The sequence below is a fragment of the Neofelis nebulosa genome, chromosome 16, assembly GCF_028018385.1.
Source record: "Neofelis nebulosa isolate mNeoNeb1 chromosome 16, mNeoNeb1.pri, whole genome shotgun sequence".
NCBI classification, from domain to species: Eukaryota; Metazoa; Chordata; class Mammalia; order Carnivora; family Felidae; genus Neofelis; species Neofelis nebulosa.
Window position 1 is genome coordinate 31,409,754 of NC_080797.1, and position 19,090 is coordinate 31,428,843.

Consider the following 19,090-nt stretch of genomic DNA (forward strand, 5'->3'; position numbering starts at 1 on the left):
GGTCCAAAACTTTCCCCTTGAGGTTACCAACCACCAAGGGACGCTAACCATTGGAGATCCTGAACTTATGGCGGGGAGGGTACCCCAGCCAGTGGCATTCCTCTCTCCTCTGGCAAGTTCCAGGAATTCTGGAGAGGGCATTTGGCTGGGACAGATGGTGAGATCTATCAAGTGGTCAAATTCTGAGATCTGCTGGGTGCTGTTCTTTTTTAAAAAAAAATTTTTTTTTTAATGTTTATTTATTTTTGAGACAGAGAGAGACCGAGCATGAATGGGGGAGGGTCAGAGAGAGAGGGGACACAGAATGTGAAACAGGCTCCAGGCTCTGAGCAGTCAGCACAGAGCCCGACGCGGGGCTCGAACTCACAGACCGCGAGATCGTGACCTGAGCCGAAGTCGGACGTTCAACCGACTGAGCCACCCAGGAGCCCCTGCTGGGTGCTGTTCTGATGTGAGTCCCTCCAATCAGGGGTGAGCAAACATTTTTCAAGTAGTAAATAGTTTAGGTTTGATGGGCCACATGAGCTCTGTTGCAATTATAAAACTCTGCTGTTGTAGCATGAAAGCAGCTTAGACGATACACAAATGAGTGAGCGTGTGGTTGTGTTCCAATAAAACTTTATTGACAAAAAAGGTAGTTTGCTGACCCCTGATAAACTCCAGGTTTCTTAACTTAGTTTAGGAAGCTGAAGTGACCTGGTACAAGCCAAGTCAGTCCCTGCAAATATAGTAAATATCCCCTTGTCCGCATGTCGCGTTCCGTGGTTTCGGTTACCCACGGTCACCCGTGGTCTGGAAGCAGATGAACCTCCATTGGACCTGTCACCAAAAGGTCAATAGCGGCCTAATGGTTATGTCACTGCCTACATCATTCAACTCGCTTCATCTCATCACGTACGCGTTTTATCACCTCACATCATCACAAAAAGGCTGAGAACAATCAGATATTTTGAGAGAGAGAGAGAGAGAGAGAGAGAGATCATATTCATATAATAAAAGTTATTATTAGCTTTAGTAAAAGCTAAAGAATATTGTTATATTGTTCTATTTTATTACTGCGGTTGTTGATTTCTTATTTGTGCCCAATTTATAAATTAAACTTTATAATGGGTACATATATGTAAGAAAAAAACCAGTATATATACAGTTCGGTATTATCTGTGGTTTCAGGCATCCCCTGGGGATCTTGGAATGAATTTTTCCTCTCCAGCGATGGGGGGGGACAACTGTACAGGGCTCATTACGGAATGCTGCTCTGTCAGCTCCTTCCACTCTCAGGGCTTAGCAGTGGTGGCTCTCTACACCGAAGGAAGGGAAGCCCATTATTGTGCTTATATTTTAAATTATTTACTCTGTTGGTTTTTGCCCCAGCTAAACTAGGAGTACCTGACGTTTGAGAATTGAGCCTACATTTTTAATACCATGCATACAATTCATACAGTGACATATAAATAGAAGGTGCTTGATACGCCCTTGCTGAAGACTGAGTGAATAAATGAATTTCCTCCCACACCAAGCTGGTGTGAAAGGCAGTTCTTGAGTGACGCCCCTTGGGAACCACTCACGCTTTGTCCAGGCAGATTCCACCTTGAAAGGGCAAGCTGTGTTCCCCACAAAAACACCTACACCTTCTAGAAGAATTTGTTACTGCCACAGGCAGGAACTTTCTAGAAGATATTTCTAGAAGATATCAATGTAAAGAGCCATAGAGTAGGCCTGGCCAAAGCTGTTCTTTCTAAAGGGCTTCTTAGTTCTTTTCAGCGACGGTTTTCACCTGAATAAAAGATTTCAAGTTGCTGATGCTTGGGAGTCCTTAGATCTTGCCTCGTGGCACTCCGTTACCTCCACAACTTCCTGCATCCTGTTTTGCATTCCCTTGGCTGTGTCAAGGCACCACAGGGATCACCTAGTCAGGAAACTCTCTCTTGACCATTATGACCCGGTCTCAGTCTTCATCATTCTCCACAAATGCAAAACACGTAAATGACGTAGAAGAAGACGTGTAGCTTCTCGATCCAGGCTCTTCCCTGAGTGGATCCTGATGGAACCCACAGCCCAATCTCAGGGTGAGGCTCTCGACAGGTCAAAACATCCACTCCCCAAGAGAAGGCAATTCAAAATTATACTGCCCCAACAGAAAGAGGCTGGCGTAAATGCTAGGTCAGAAGATGGATTCTCAGCAATACTAAGCAACTTCATGGCTGAGATCTAGTAAGAGTCAGAATGTCCCACAAGGTAAGTATTTTGCAGGAGGGGTACGCTGATTTTAATGTGGGATATGTGTGTATATATGTGAATATAAGCATAGTCCCGAAAAAATATACAGCATGCGCACATATATTTGCTTGTATTCATTTTTCTAGGTAAATGTGAACAGTCACTGAGAAGACGTATGCTCAATCCAATGACCAGAAACCGAATCCTGGAGTTCAAGGTCCCCACCGTCCCCCTCAAATGCCAGTGACAACCACTGCAGGCCACAGAGATTTCCGCACGGAGGCCCATGGAAAGTACATAAAGATGGGAAGAAAGGCGGGACTGCAAAGTAATTCCAGGGAGCAATCCCAGGGAAATGGCCCCAGAAAGCAAATGCCAGAACTTGTCTGGGGTCCTAGGTACAGATCCTCCTGCTGGGCGCTGGGCCTGGCCACCCAAGGGGCTGTGAAAAGTGCCGCGACTCTGAGAGCCCAGCGGATGAGGGCACAGTACAAAATGGGGGTTCTACAAATGTCCACTGATGGATAAAGAAGACGTGGTGTATATATATACAATGGAGTATTACTCGGCAATCAAAAAGAATGAAATCCTGCCATTTGCGACAATGTGGATGGAACTGGAGGGTATTATGTTAAGTGAAATAAGTCAGTCAGAGAAAGACAGACACCATGTTTTCACTCATGTGGAATCTGAGAAACTTAAGACATAGGGGAAGGGAAGGAAAAATAAGTTACAAACAGAGAGGGGGCAAACCATAAGAGACGCTTAAACAGAGAACAAACTCAGGGTTAATGGGGGTAGGGGGTGGGGGGGGCAGGGAAAATGGGTGATGGGCATTGGGGGCGGCACCTGTTGGGATGAGCCCTGGGTGTTGTATGTAAGCGAAGAATCATGGGAATCTACCCCCCAAAACCAAGAGCACACTGTAGACACAGTATGTTAGCCAACTTGACAATAAATTATCAAAAAACCCCCAAAACCATGGGGGCTCTACTCACGCGGTCGTTGCTTCCCTTGTTGTCTTCATACTTGGTTTCTATATGAATGGAGAATTTTGGCAGAAAGGAACACTACGGGAAAAAAAAGGAAGGTTTCATTAGCATACCATTTTTCCTCTCTTTACACCCTCAGCACAGCCGCCGGATGCTCTCCTGACCATGACGTTGGGAGCACCATTCTCCATCAGCAATGTCAAGATACCAGGTCAACATCCAAATTCGGACAGAAAAGCCGCCTTTGGCAACATGAACACGATCGCATCCAGAAGCCAGGCCGGAGAGAACGACCAAGCAATGGAAGGCACGTTGTCCATTTCCAGAAAGAATACGTTCTGTCAGTCCTACCACAGGCTTTAGAAAAGCGAACCCCTGAAACAGAGGCAGGTCCGGTCCCGGGGTGCTGACCTCTGCGGCGAGAAGCTGTCACTGCTGGGGACCCAGCCTTCACCTTCACGTAAGTATTCCCATAAAGCGAGGGAGGTAGTTAGTATGGGAGAGCTTTAAGATAACAGATTACCGAAGTCAGACACACCTGGCTGTTCGTTTCGAATTTATGACTGGACAGCTATGTGAGTTTGGACAAGTCATTTAATTTTTCTGAGCCGCGGCAGTATTAATATGGGGATAATAACTATTACCCAGTAGTGACTTTTTGAGGGTTAAGTCATCACGCGTGTAAGTCGTGTAAGTGCCGGGCGCAGAGGAGGCATTCAGCAAATGACAGCAATTGGCTGCAGCGAGCTTGATGTAAAAGGCAGCCCCCCTTTTTGCCAGTACGAGGGGGAAAAACCCCCAAACCCTCTGCCCTCCCACCCCAGCATCACTGAACCACACTGTGTGTATTAAGTGGACTTCAAGGGTTAAGGTGGCTTGAGAAGAGGCTTTTGATGGATGTTGACGTAACCTCCCTCCTGCTGGCACTGAGCTGGCCAGTGACTTCCTCGGCCACCAGAGATGGGACTGAAGGCCTAATAGGTACAATGACCCGGCAACTCCACTGGGAGCTGCAGGTGTCGGAGAAATGAGACTCCTGCCGATAGGCTCACAATCCTGAGTCTGGCTCTTTCATTTATTTACCCCACGTGCACAGAGCACACATTGTATACATCAGGCACCAGTACGTCCAAGTGCTCGTTCATTTATTCCTCCTAACTATGCCATGAAGTAGACACTACTGTTATCAGCCCTGCTTTAGAGACGACGGAATGGAGGCAAAGAGAGGTTAAGTAAACGGCCCATGATCACACAGCTCGTAAACAGTAGCATCAAGATAACAAGGCTAGTGGCCTGGTCCCAGTGTCCTTGCTTTTCATCACCCCTGCCCCCAAGCTGGTTCTCAAAGTGGGGTCTCCACACCTGTAGCAGTATCTGTCAGAAATGCCAATTCTTGGGCCCAACCCCGTACCCACTGACTCAGAAACTCCAGGGAAGGTGCCCGGGCATCTGTGTTTCACAAGCCATCCAGGGGATGCAGATGTGGGCTTGCACTGGAAAACCACCTCATTACCCCGTGCATGGGGAGAAAACAGTGCACTATCTAAAATCCGTTAGTCCCCAACCCCTCACCCCACGTGCTTCATCCCCCCAAGTCCAGGATCCCCTTTCAGCCTAGCTGAGAACCCCGGTGGCATGTGTACAGGAAGGCAGAGGCCTTGGACGTGCCATTGATAATTCTGACATCACGTGACTGTGTGCATTCGGCGTTCATCTGTCTCAATCCAAGTGAAACAAGCAAACTGAACCGTGACTAAGGAAACACAGAAACAACCAATCCCAGTAATTGCCTTTATGGAGAATGAGGCTCTGAGATTATTCATTAACACCTTCTTTGCTGTCTCCTCTCAAATCTCTCACTCCACAGTTGCTGCCCTCACACCCTCTGTCCCTGGGGGTTCCAAGGAGGGGCTGCTCCTCATGAATCGAGGCCCTGGAGGAATCGGAGCGGCTCAGAGCCCCAGGGCAGAGCTCTTGACATGTGAACCTGGAGAGATGCACCTGCCAAGACCCTTTTAAAAATGTCAAGCCTTCTGGCAAACTGATCAGTCCTTTTTAACCCATAATTCATCTGAGAATCAACTTAATGCGTGCATAGAGCCAGATGGTGAGAGAACAGAGCCGTCTTGGGTGGGGAGCTGGGTCCGGGTGCATCAGAGTGGAACCCCACAAGGAGTTTTTATCGGTGGAAACTGTAAACCACTTAACTAAGGTCAAACAAATGAATCCGGGTATTCAACCCAAATACGAAATGCAAAACTCTTATGCAAATTAGCAGATGCTGTTATTTTTGAGTCAAGGGCTTAGGTTATTTTCATATCAGAATGGCAATCTTGCCAGAGGCAGGGAGCACACCTGGCTCCGGTGAGGCAGCGGGGAAAACCCGGATCGGACAGGTCAACTCCGGGCTGGTCAAGGTCTTCCGCTATAGCACCGGTTCGGGACTGATAATCTCCATGGGCTATCTGATGGCTGGTTCTCAGAGCCCCAGAGGCTGGTGTCTCAGCCTCTGAATGTGGAGGATCTCTGGCCTGGGGCATTTCCAGAAAGATCACTAAAAACTTTCCGGCTAGAAGTCTATCTCGACATCGAGTTCTGCTTGCCCTACACAGGTTAACTTCCCTAAAGACCCAGCCCACTAATCCTAGTAGAGCCTCGGTGATTAAGCAAGGTTCTTCTTTCTCCCTGGCTGGCTTCCTGCTGTGTCTCACTACTGAGGTTGTCATAAATCCCTTCCCTTCTCTAGACCACCCAGGTCTAGAGAAGTCTGCGGGCTTCCCTCTTCCTCCCTCGCAACTAGTAATCTTGATTCATAGTTTAACGAGACCATGTGGTAGAAACACCAACAACTTCCCTCTCCTCCACTGCTAATCTGCTTATTTCTATATGCTGCTTCTTATTCCTTGTGAATCAGACAAAGGTGTTGCTTTCTGTATTCCAGTGGAAAACAATGCAACGACAAGGACTGAGGCAGTGAGGGCAGCAGACCCAGGCTCAAATCTGAGATGTATGGATTTGAGCAAATTATTTTGGCATTCCCGGCCTCAGTTTCCTCGCAACAGAATGGAGACCACCCTTCTCTACTCTGTAGGAGTGCTGAGAAGATCACTGAGATCATTCCAGTAACCCCCAGCACAGTGCCTGGCACATAGCAGGTGCACAGCAAAAAATTTTAAGTCTCTTCCCTGGAAACTTGTTCCGTCGATTACTTGCATCTTCTCCCTGCTTCCTTCCTGCAGCCTAAAAATATCATGAAAGGTGTCATCTTCCTAAAAAACTAGTATCAAAGTACCCTTGGTGATGTTCCTTCCTTCATCCACAATTAATTCCATTTCTCTTTGTCTCCCCCATCAAACTCTATTAAAAAAGTAGCCCATGCTCTGCTGTTTTTTCGCCTCTCACCTCTTCTCAACCAGAGCAACAGGGTATGGAAACAACCGAGAATCAAAGAATTTTTCAAACAAACATCGCTTCCCCGTCGTCCACACCCTGAGGAACTCTCTATCCTGTTCGGTAGGAGTCAAGAATTCCACCTTTCTGGAAAGCGGTTCCTTCTCTGCCTTCCGTTCCCTCCCCCACCCCTTCAATGGAGGGGTCCCCTTAGGATTTTGTCCTCTGCCCTATTTTCTGGTACCAAACCCTCTCCCCTGGGGAATAATCTCATCTGCCCCTCACTTTTCCTAGACCATGTTATCCGGCTGCCTCCCAAGCTGACGTCTAACCCCACCTGCTTTTCTCACGTATGCAGCTGCCCGCCGGCCATCCCTAGCAAGGGTCCAAACTGAAAGGTCCATACTGAATTAGAATGTTCTCTGCACTGTAGGAGATTCCTGGGGCTGCCGTAACAAACTGGTCCAAGCAGGGTAGTATAACGCAGCAGTTTACCTGCTCCGTTCTGGAGCCCAGAAGTCTGAAATCAAGGTGTTGGCAATGCTGCCCTCCCTCGGAAGGCTCCCCAGGGAGAACCCTTCCCTGCCTCTTCCAGCTTCTGGTGGCCCCAGGGGCTCCCTGGTTTGTGGTTGCCTCCCTCCAGTCTCTACCGGTGTCTTCACATCACCTTCTTCTCTCTGGGTGTCCTCTCCTTTTCTTTATAAGACACCAGTTACTAGATTCAGGCCATCTTAAATCTAGTGTGATTTCATCTTGCACCTTGAGGTCCTTAACTAATTATATCTGCAAAGAACCTACTTCCAAAAAGGTCACGTTCTGAGGTTCCAGTGGACACGAATTTTGAGGGGACACCATTGTAGTGAGGGACACTACACTCACCCATCATGGCCAGTGAACCCCCAAATCCTGCTGGCTCAGCTTCCCCCCTTAAAGGCAAGACCTAGAGTCTTCTATATCCGATCCTAATTTTCTTTATATCTCTGTCCTGTATTCCTCCCATAGTCCACCACAGAAGAGTGCTCGCCACTCCCTGGAACACTTCTGGCTGCCATGTTTTTTTTGTTTGTTTTTTGGTTTTTTTTCCTGCCTACAGTTCCCTCAGCCTGAAGTCTCCTACACAGCCCATCTCAAATCCCATGTCAGAATGTTGACCCCATGTGTGCGGGTAGCGTTCTGTTTGTACCTGTGTCATAGCACTTATCTCCTTGTCCATCATCACCATTAGCTGCCAGGTGTCCGCCTCACCAGGCAGAAGATAAGTCTGCAACACTGTTCCATCAAGAAGACCCCCTCCTCACTCCCTGCTGTCACGAGGAATGGCGTAAGTCACCCCGTCATTCGGGCATCAAAGCTTCTGTGACGGAGGGCTTTGCTCCAGCTAGGAATATACCATCTCACCTGGTCACTCTCACATTTCTCAAGGTGGAGTACCCCACCTTCCAAACCTAGACTTTCTCCAAACACGTCACATCCCCTAAAGATTCTGACACATTTCCATCGGGGAGGGGGATTCCATAACACTGAAGGAATGATCAGGAGTGTGGGAGCAGGAAAAAAAAAAAAAAGGGAACCCAGACACAACCAACTGGAACATGCTGCAGGAAGGGAGACGTCAGGAGCGTCCCCCATTGGCTGAACCTGGAAGGCGTCAAGGGATTCGGAGGACTCCTATGCTCTCTAGGGCACAGTCACTTGGGAACAGCGAACACTTCAAGTCCCATCTGGCCCATGACCCAACATGAAGGACAACCTGAAGGAAAGACTAAAACCCTCCCGCCAGATAGAATGCTCGGATGGCCCCCAAGATTCCCAGCCCTTGATATACACACCTGGCACAGTTCCTTCCCCTCAAGTGTGGGCAACACCTGTGAGCACCATAGGGTAGGAGCCCCTCTGATCGGATTACCAAGGTGATCAGTTGGTGCACCTTACATAAGACTTCTGTTTTGAAGAAGCAGAGATTCTGGCTGCTCTTGAAGAAGTGAGAAGCCATGAGGGGAGAGGACCATGTGGTCAGAGCCCAAGGGAACCCTCCAGGAGCCAAGAGAGAGAGAGAGACCTTGGGAGACCAGCCAACGAGAAAAGCAGACTTCAGTCCTACAACAGCAAGGAACTGATACTTGCCAAAAAACTAGTGAGCTTGGAAGAGGACCCTGAGCCTCAGATGAGATTGGAGCCCAGCCGAGTGAGGCTCTGAGCCAGGACCCTGCCAACCTGCGCCCAGGAGACACTCTGAGGCCGTAAATGCGTGTTGTTTAAAGTTGCTACGTTTGTGGGAAATTTGATATGTGACGATAGAAAAGCCAACACAACACCCAACCTCAAGAATCCAACCACTGCTTCCCTTTCAAATCACCCATCCGGCTTTCATCTGAGTAAAAGATCACTCAAGTTGAAGCGTGAATAGGTCCCAGGAAACGGGGACTCTGTACTCTTGGAACTTAGTAGCTCCGGCTGTGAGGTCAACTGCTTTGTCAATGACCACAGAGAGAGCAGGACACAACGACCCCACAGGAAGCAAGAATACAGTAGAAGGAATACAGATTTTCGAGTGAGATGCACGTTAGTTCGAGCCCCGGCTTCTTTTTTCACAAGTTACCGTGTGATTCGGAGTAAATTCCTTAGTCCCCTTTGAGTCTTCGTTTTCTCACCCATAAAACGGAGACGATACCAACCTCAGCACCGTGGGGTGAAGACTGAATGATCTAACAAAGGGCCATGCAGTGTCTGGCAGGACAGGTCCTCAGGTGCTGGCCCGTCCCACTGTACCGGTCCTCACGAGATCCCACAGGCTCCATGGGGAGAAAATAAACTGGGTGGGGAGATCCTCCGCTGCTGCATAGGTGCATGGACACGCTGGGAGGCTGTGGGCTTGTGGGTGCGGTGCAAGAAAAGGACACTTGATTGGTCCTTCCCACGACGTGGGCGGTGGCCATGCCACAGAGCGGGTTTGGGCTTTTTCCGCCTCGCTCTGCCGCCGGACCCGCTCTGTTGTTGAGGACGCGTCCTATCGTCCGTGCCCACAGTGTCCTCCTTTTCCTGAAAGCCTGGGAGCTCCTGCCTCTGAGCAGGGGCTCGATCCCCTGACCTCTCCTCTGCTTCCCTCGACCCCCTGCCAGCTTCAGGCAGGGAAACAAGAACACTACCGGGATCCCCGTGGACTCTCTTCTTTCCTAGATGTAAAGCCTCTACGCCTGCGCGTTCACTCAGCCTTGTTACAAAAACTGAGGTTCAGACGAGTTGAAAAATAGCATCACAAAACAGCATTTGGGAGCCCCGGGGGCCCCACGAGATGACCCTGCTTACAGGCTGAAGACTGGGGCAGTTACTCTAGGGTAGTAAGATGAGGCAGGGAGACAGGCAATAAAATGCCCTAATCCCCTTGGAGCCTGGGGGACACCATGAGTCATTTCAGCCCCTCCCTGCTCTCCTTCCTCTCCTGGGCCCTTTCAAGATCTGGAATCTTCGTTCTCACGAAAACTCTTTCTCCCTTTCTCTTCTTGACTAGAAGAAAAACAGCTTGGCCAGGAGAACTGCAACAAATATTCACCTTCTTACACCCAGGGTCTGTTTTGCCCCTAACCCCGTAAAAATAGTAGCAGGGTCACGGAGAAATCAGAGAAACGAGGCGGAGTTCTGCCGTCATCTCTACTTTGATTTGCTAGCTTAGATCCTCCGGAGCCAGAAGAGTCTCAGTAGGGCTGCTGTCATCTGCTCCCGCTGTGACCAAGCTTCCTTTGTACCCAGTATCTACACATCTTTCATTTGCCTTCCTAACGCAACGGCAGCCAAGGAGATCGCCGGGTACCTGTGAAATCTCTAGCACCTAAAGCTGAATGTGCAGGAAAGTGATGGTTCTTTGTCGAACATTTGAACGCATGTGCTTGTATCTTTTGGAAGTGACGAGAGAATCTGCAGTTGGGGAAAAAGAATGCCAGGAAAAACAAGCAAAGTGCCTCCCTCGGCTTCTGCAAGAATAATTTTCCAGACCAAGCAACTCCCAGGTTCAGTGTCGGGAAACGAAAGCAGCCTATGCAAAATGCACGGCAGGGCTGAATTTTCAATTCACTACAGACATGCTTTGGAAAAATGAAAGGGCTATTTTTAGTCCAGTGATTGATTAGGGTTGCTATGGCAATCAGAAACACTTACGAGAAGAAAACTAAATGTAAGCAAGTCTTAAAGAGAAAGGGGCAAGCCCATGGGAATTTCATAGTTAGCTTCTGGGTGGTGCTGAAAACCCTTTCTGCAGTCCCCACACGTGCACAGAGAGAGCAAATGGTGGCTGCAGAGACCCAGGCAGGGGAGTCAAGTCTGAGGCTCTCCAGGGGGCTGCCCTTCAGAAGCGTGCGGTGACAAAACTTCTGGAAGAATGAGCGCCATTCAGGTAGAGGATCGCCATTCCTGTCATGCTATAGAAGCCCACAGCACCCATGAAAACCATGAGCTAAAGGGTAGTAATCCCCCCCTACATCAGTTTACAAAGGAAAGTGAAAATCATATTCTCTCTCACAGTATAGTTCTTTTTAAAAAATTTTAATCTTTATTTATTTATTTTTGAGAGAGTAAGAGAGAGAGAGAACTCGTGCCGTGGGGGAGGGGCAGAGAGATGGGAGAGAGATGGGGGGGAAGAGAGAGAGAGAGAGAGAGAGAGAGAGAGAGAGAGGGAATCCCAAGCAGACTCTGCATTGTAAGTGCGGAGCTCAGGGTGGGGCTCGAACCCAGGAACTGTGAGATCATGACCTCAGCCAAAGTCATATATGCTCAACCAACTGAGCCACCCAGCCACCCCTCCGTTTAACCTTTTGAAGAACTGTCAGGTGGTTTTCCAAATCGACTGCACCATTTTACATTCCCGATAGGAGGGTTCCAGGTTGTCTATATCCTTTCCAACATTTATTACTTACTGCCCAGGTGTTTCTTCACCTTGGGAAGTTTTGGTATATCTTTGGGTCAAAATGATGATGCAGGGTAACCAAAGTCAGCCTGCTTTATGCCCATGCTGAGACAGACATGACCCAACACTGAGGTAATGGTGACCATGATATGGCATTATTCCAAGTATTTGATCTATAATAATTCTGTTATTAACCCTTCACCCGCGTACAACTCGATGAGGGATGTACTATCATTACCCCCATTTTACAGATAAGAAACAAAGGCACGGAAAGGTTAAGTCATATGCCCCAAATCACGGAACATTTACATGATGGAGCTGAGATTCAGCGCAAGCTGTCAGGCAAGGAAGTTCGTGCTTGTGACCCTACATTCTGCTGCCTCTTGAGCACTGGGAAAGCACACGAGTGCTTCGAGTGGAGTTGAGCACTCGGTCAGGGGTGATGGTGACTAAGGCAGAGGCTTTGCTTTTCAGTTTGTCCTGTGGCCCCCGAGAACAAAGAAAATGTGTGTGTGTGTGTACATCTGCCAAATGATAGATGTGTCCTACTTCAAACAAGCCCGAAGAAGAAAATAACTGTTTACTCAAAAGATAAATTGAGGGGCGCCCGGGTGGCTCAGCCGGTTAAGTGTCCGACTCTGGATTTCAGCGCAGGGCACAATCTCACAGATTGTGGGATTGAGCCCTGCATTGGGCTCTGTGCTGTCAGCGCAGAGCCTGCTTTGGAATCTCTCTCTTCCTCTCTCTCTGCTCCTCCCCGCCCCCTCTCAAAATAAATAAATAAATAAATAAACGTTAAAAATAAAAGAAAGATAAACTGGGGAAATAATTATTCATTGAAGAAATTCACAGTGCTATCCCTTCAAATGCCAAAATATCCTAGTACCTTTCAAATACAATCATTTTCAAAAATTGATTTTAAATATGATGGCTTAAGTTGACTACCGCTGTGAAGGGCTTTCAAAACCCCGCTCAGGACTCAAGGAAGGGCATAAATTCTCAAGTGTACAAAATATTACGAAGAAAAAAAACATTATCGCATTGCTGTTGTATTTTACGATAAACATCTACTTTTATAAAAGACACGGAAACAATCCAAAGACCACCAACAGAGGGTTGGTTAAGTACATTACGGTGAACTCTAAAGCCATTAAAATGTAAAGTGTAAAACAGGACGATCCATTTTTGTAAAAAGAAAACAAAAACATGCTAAAAAAAAAAAGCATGTTAGTATATGCACAGAAAACGTGGAGAAACAGACACCAAAATATTCTCATGGAGGAGATCAGCAGAAATCATAAGCCCCTTTTATCTGCCCTCATATACATTTTTATATTTCTATGTTTTAATTTTTTTAATATTTATTTTTGAAAGAGAGAGAGACAGAGTGTAAGTGGGGGGTGGGCAAGAGAGAGGGAGACACAGAATCCAAAGCAGGCTCCAGGCTCTGACCTGTCAGCACAGAGCCTGATGTGGGGCCCGAACTCCCTCAAATGGCGAGATCATGACATCAGCCGAAGTCAGACCCTCAACCGACTGAGCCGGGGAGCACCCAGGCGCCCCCTGATATACATTTTTATAATGCTTGCATTTGACAATAAACATCTACTTTTTCAGTAGGAAAGAAAAATTCAAAGCGGTAAAAAAGTAAATAAATATGTCAATGAGATCCCAAAGGAACTATATGGGATCTAATGGAAATCGCAAGGTATTCCAGAAATTCTCTTCATTTTAGTCCCCTTTAACCTAAAGGGGAGCATATTATAAAGAGCATGGTTGAGTAGATGGAGGAGGTGTAAGTGAAGGAAGTTTGGGAAATTGCCACTTCAAGTGGTCCCCATCTCATCCATCATACTTGTTCATGGATGAGGAAGGATCTCAGGGATGATACAGTCCTGGAGTTCACACCGCTCTTTAAATGGCACTAGGTTCTTTCTACAAATAAAGCATTATGTAGGGACATGGTGGCTGGTGAGGCATGTCCATGGAACCTCCTGGACCAAGACAAGCAAAGTTTGAGAACCAACGATTGAGCTCAAGAGCAGTGCCGGTTATTGCCGGTTACCAGCCGGAATCCTTCCACGTCTGAGCACAAACCTTCCAAGGAGGCTCAAAGACAAGACTGTGAAATGGAAGACTTGAGAAGCTGGCATGGGGTAGATGAAGTGTTTATAGGCTTTCAAAAGATCATTTCCTTTTAGCTTTTATCCGGAACTCAATGCATTCCTCTCCGGCCATCTTGTTCTGTCTCCGTGCACACAGGTCCTCCTGCTATCCATGAACATTAAACTCAATATAGACTTGACCTTCTCTCTAATGGAATTCCCCTGAAGACATTGATTCTCTGGTACTGTATTCTATATTATCATATTAAATGTACTCCAAAGCTGTACAGGGTATTTCAGCCTGAGATGGGATCATTAACAAAAATGAATCTGCAAATGTTTTCAAGTTTCACCAGCAGGAGACCTACACGAGAATGTGCCACAGGGCTCATGAGATCAAGTCTAGAATTTAGGATTTACTGTCTTTTTGGACTCTGGGGCTGCAGCCTGTGTTGTTTGTAAACTAGGAGACTATGGGTGGTCAATCTGTACGTAAAGGCAGCTGATAGATATCTAGATCTTAAAGTACCTCTCAACTTCCTTTACTCTGTTTTTAAATACTTTTCTTTGTTTTTTTAAATTATTAATTAATTCATTAATTTTAGAGAGTGAGAGAGAGCGAGCGCACATGGTTGCACGTGAGCAGGAGAGGGGCAGAGAGAAAGAGAGAGAGAGAGCATCCCAAGCAGATTCCAGGATCAGCACATAGCCCGACGTGGGGCTTGATCCCTTGACCCTGGGAGCACGAGCAGAGCCAAAATCAAGAGTTGGATGCTCAACCGACTGAGCCATCCAGGCGCCCCTTCCTTTACTCTTCATGAGGAAGTTTTACTCTTCCAATTTGAAATTTTGCCCCATAATTGTAAAGTGTTTTGCACACACATACACACACAGTCACATATACAAACTCCTCTATTAGGCAGAGATCCTTCACATACACACACACCAATTTCAAGAAGGCGTATGTCCAGCTGTCCCTCCCATCTACTCAGAATTGCAGTCATCATGCAGGCAAAGGTGCATAGGAAGGAAGGGGAGCTATCCGGGCTTCCACTGGGTTCTTGGGTTCCGAGGGCCATGTATGACTTTACACCTAGATAGGGTGGGTGGCAATGCAATGGGGTGATTGGGAAAATAAACTGCAATGACAGTTCCAGAAAACTGAGAAGAGGAACCCAGGTGGAGGAGGAGGAGGAGGAGGAGGAGGAGGAGGAGGAGGAGGAGGAGGAGGAAGAAGAAGAAGAAGAAGAAGAAGAAGAAGAAGAAGAAGAAGAAGAAGAAAGAAGAAAGAAGAAGATGATGAAGGAGAGAAGAAGAAGAAGAAGAAGAAGAAGAAGAAGAAGAAGAAGAAGAAGAAGAAAGAAGAAGAAGAAGAAGAAGAAGATGAAGGAGAGAAGAAGAAGAAGAAGAAGAAGAAGAAGAAGAAGAAGAAGAAGAAGGAAGAAGAAGAAGAAAGAAGAAAGAAGAAGAAGAAGAAGAAGAAGAAGAAGAAGAAGAAGAAGAAAGAAGAAGAAAGAAGAAGAAGAAGAAGAAGAAGAAGAAGAAGAAGAAGAAGAAGAAAGAAGAAGAAAGAAGAAGAAGAAGAAGAAGAAGAAGAAGAAGAAGAAGAAGAAGAGAATTTTAAATTATTTTTTTTTAATGTTTATTCTTACATTGAGAGCAACAGAGCACGAGCGGAGCAAGGGCAGAGAGAGAGAGGGAGACACAGAATCAGAAGCAGGCTCCAGGCTCCGAGCTGTCAGCACAGAGCCCGACGCGGGGCTCGAACTCAAGAACCGCGAGATCATGACCTGGGCTGAGGTCAGACGCTTAACCCACTGAGCCACCCAGGCGCCCCAAGAAGAAGAATTTTAAAGCAAAGAGAAGGAGAAAGGGATTGCATGTAAAGGATAACGATGACAATGAGTCTGAGTGACTTCCCTAATATATGCTGCACAGGAAGAAAAGGGTGGCCAAGAAGAACAGTGGGGCCTGAAAGAGAAGTGGGGGAGGACGAGAGGACGGGACCGAGTGGATGGAAAACTTCTGTCTGTATTCTAGCCCCCGCCGAAAACATCTGTCTGTATTCCAGCCCCCAGCCTCTGCGAGGCTACTCAGCAGCTTGCACCCTACACTGAGGCTCTCTGTTCATTCATTAGTTCATTCATCTCAGGAGCCTCTTCTGTCCTCTGACAAGCTGAGTAACAGCATCTTGCAGGAGAAGCAAGGCCAGGAGGGAGAGGCAGCGAAGACATGAATGAAAATATGTTTTCTCAATGGGGCATGGTTTGCTCCTGGCGCCTCTACGAAAATCGAGCAGGGAAACTAAATTCAGGCTCATACAGTCTAAAGCTGGACCTGTCACGGAGAAATAAGCAGAAGGTGCCTGTGAATACTGATAGCTACACACAATGAAGGCAGGACAGGGATTTAAAGAGACAGGCAGAACACATCCAATGAAAAAGAATGACACGTAAATAGTAGAGATGGGAAAGACTCAGAGGAACTCCCCAAATACACAGGCTGCATAGCAAACTTTATGACAAGCCTTTTCAATTAAAAACTGTAAGAACCACCCCTCTGAACCAAACCAGGCACATTCCTTATTTAAAAATATATTAAAAAAAAAAAAACAAACAAAAACAAATCTCACTCACTCTTAAAAAGAAGATCAATGTTGAGATTCTGAACTGAAAAGATGTTAGATATCACATAGTTGAGATTATCTTAGTGGGTAGAGGGTCAAAAACACGGGGGCAATTTTGCACTCACTTTATTTTAATCACCAAATTTAGGCAATTTATTGTATTTTTACACAACGAAATCTGTGCAGTTGTACTATTCTTCCCTCCCCAACATACACTGAACACAATTCCATAGGTACTAATAAACCAGAGAAGAGAAATCCAATTTTCAGTGCCACAAGTGGAAAACAGAAAACAAAAGAGAAGGAAGATTCCATGAAACATGTATTTTCTCTCTGATGACTGACCCATATAAAGTCATTCTGAGCGGTGTTTAAAAAACTGCAAACAGGGGCGCCTGGGTGGCGTAGTCGGTTAAGCGTCCGACTTCAGCCAGGTCACGATCTCGCGGTCCGTGAGTTCGAGCCCCGCGTCAGGCTCTGGGCTGATGGCTCGGAGCCTGGAGCCTGTTTCCGATTCTGTGTCTCCCTCTCTCTCTGACCCTCCCCCGTTCATGCTCTGTCTCTCTCTGTCCCAAAAATAAATAAAAAACGTTGAAAAAAAAATTTTTTTTTAAATGCAAACAATTTCAAAATGTTAACGTTATGGTAGAGAAGCCCATTTTCTCGCCTGCCCTCTCCCCCAAGATGGCTGAATTAATTTTCTTTGAAGTACAAGGAACAGCTTGGGAACAGCCAGAGGAAATGGAAAAGGGGATCCACCAGTCAAAGAACACTGCTTTTCCAAGGATCCTGAGTCACCAGGCACCAACTGACTAGGTCTGTGAATAAGGTCCCCCCGCCACCCCCTATATGACCAGTTCATTTTCGAAATGGAAACAAATCACTGTCATCTCCGTGCAGGGCTGCCTTTGCTGTGGGGTCACGCGGCACCGTTTGGAAAGAAATTCACAGGTCATTACTGTTGGGAGTCTTTCAAACCGCTGGTATTTGAGGAACAGTAATCACTATGCAATATATTAACTCACTGAAATTTTAGAGAAAACAACATTTACTGAAATAGAATTGATCCACTGACCTACTTTGTGGGTGCATAATGGCTCTAACCCTGAGACAAGTTTCTGGAGCTCCCTTAAGGTTTAGAAGGCTGTCCTTACAAAACCCAAGATCCCAAGGAGAAAATAAGTGTGGAAAGTGCTGCAGCTCCCATGTGAAGATTCACAATGTATGGCAGAAAAGTGAAGCCTCTGACAAGTCCTGCAATAACTTAAGCTTTGTAGCTTTGCATAACCCAGTGCTTCCCTATCTGACTGTGCACAATTTAATGATAGGTATGAGTGGTTTTAGACTTTTTCCACCTAAAATCTCTTGACCCCTGAAGATTTCTGAACTTGGCTATTCTGACTCTCAACTATTTATGGTCTATGACCTGTGTCATGACCTATGTCTCCACTGACTTTTTTCTCTTCTTCTTCTGGGAGGGTCCTCCTCCAGCCTGTGGCTAATTGCTGCCTTGCTCATCTGCGCCCCCAACTGGAAGACTATTTCTTTTTGATCACCACGATTACCTTCTGCCCTGGATATTCAGGGTTAATTGCGACGTGGAGATAAAAGTTATTTCCTAACTATCTAACCCCCATCCCTACCCTTGTCTCCATGACTCCAGAGAAGGAACACTTAAGGACCATCATTCTCTTAGCTTAGTTGAGATGGCCAGATTGTACTCTCATGTCCGTCTGAATAAGACTAATCCTAGCGTTCAGGCGTTGAGTGTATTTTCTCTGTACTGGCACCTATTTCCTAGTTATGTAATTCGGTGATTTCTACTACCCTTGGCTGGGACTCAGTGGAAGGTGGGGATGGGGAGCTCAAGAAAAGCCTGATGGGCATGGAGATCATCGGTCTGCACACACAAGCACCCATCAGCACTTTCAATTATCGGGGATCTACTGGGGCTAAGATTTCAAGGGAAGTTCCTATCCAGAGCCGTTAGTTGCTTTCAGAAAAATACCTCAGCCTCCCGTGCCACTCCCGGGAAGATGGCCCGAGTTCACCTCGGGTGACTCATGATACGTTCTCAACGGTGAGCAGGCTCGACTCTCTACCCTGGCTGGTCTGAACCAACCCCAGACAACCCCATCTCTCATTGTGGCTCAACACCATTTGAGCTATTCATTCAAGAGTCATCTCCTTCTCCCCGGTCTGTTATAATTTACCTTGTCCACCTTTTTCAACGAAATAACGACAATGTGGAGGAACACGGGACAGCTCACCGCCTCTGCATCTTGGGCAACAGAAGCCATTCTCACCAGTACAAAGGGGCTTCCCATCTGCCATGGCTTCTTCTGTGAATTCTTACTGAAAGATATTTTAGCGGAGGGGAGCCTGGCTGGCTCAGTCGGTAGAGCAGGCAGCTCCTGGTCTCGGGGTTGTGAGTTCAGGTTCTGCACTGGGTGTGGAGCCTACTTTAAAAAGCTAAAATCTTTAAATAAATAATAATAAAAAAAAGATATTTTGGTGGAGTGGGATGGTCATGGCCCCCAAATATATATAGTAACTGTGTATCTGGGTCACCACTATCAAATTACTGTAAGCTTCAGTTTTCAAATTCGTACAAATGAGAAAAAACTTTTTCCCCTTTATCACGACCAAGGCTGAACTGATGCGGCTGAGCTATGTTCGTAGTCCAGTGTCGCCTTTTTTTAGCTCAAGAGAAACAAAATCAGTGACTTTGGAAGGCAGCCAGTCTCTTCGGGCACCTTCCTTTGTGACTTTACAAACTACAGAAGAACCGGCAGGTTTTGAAGAACGGGCTAGATAGTCCGTCCTCTGGAAAATTGTCATCGTGTTAGGCTTTGTTTACTGT

At 46.7% G+C, this 19,090-nt stretch overlaps 1 protein-coding gene across 4 annotated transcripts in view; it reads right to left on the minus strand.

Moving 5' to 3' along the window:
* Positions 1-601: 601 nt before the first annotated feature.
* Positions 602-19,090, minus strand: part of LOC131497274 (cytoplasmic phosphatidylinositol transfer protein 1-like) — a 138,289-nt gene continuing 119,800 nt past the window's right edge. For all 4 annotated transcript variants that reach the window (XM_058703458.1, XM_058703457.1, XM_058703459.1 and 1 more), the window contains exons 4-5: positions 3,216-3,287; positions 602-819 (exon numbers count right to left, since the gene is read on the minus strand). In XM_058703458.1, the coding sequence (XP_058559441.1) occupies positions 772-819; positions 3,216-3,287 (120 nt within the window). In that variant the 3' untranslated portion in view covers positions 602-771. The remainder of the gene's footprint in view (positions 820-3,215; positions 3,288-19,090) is intronic.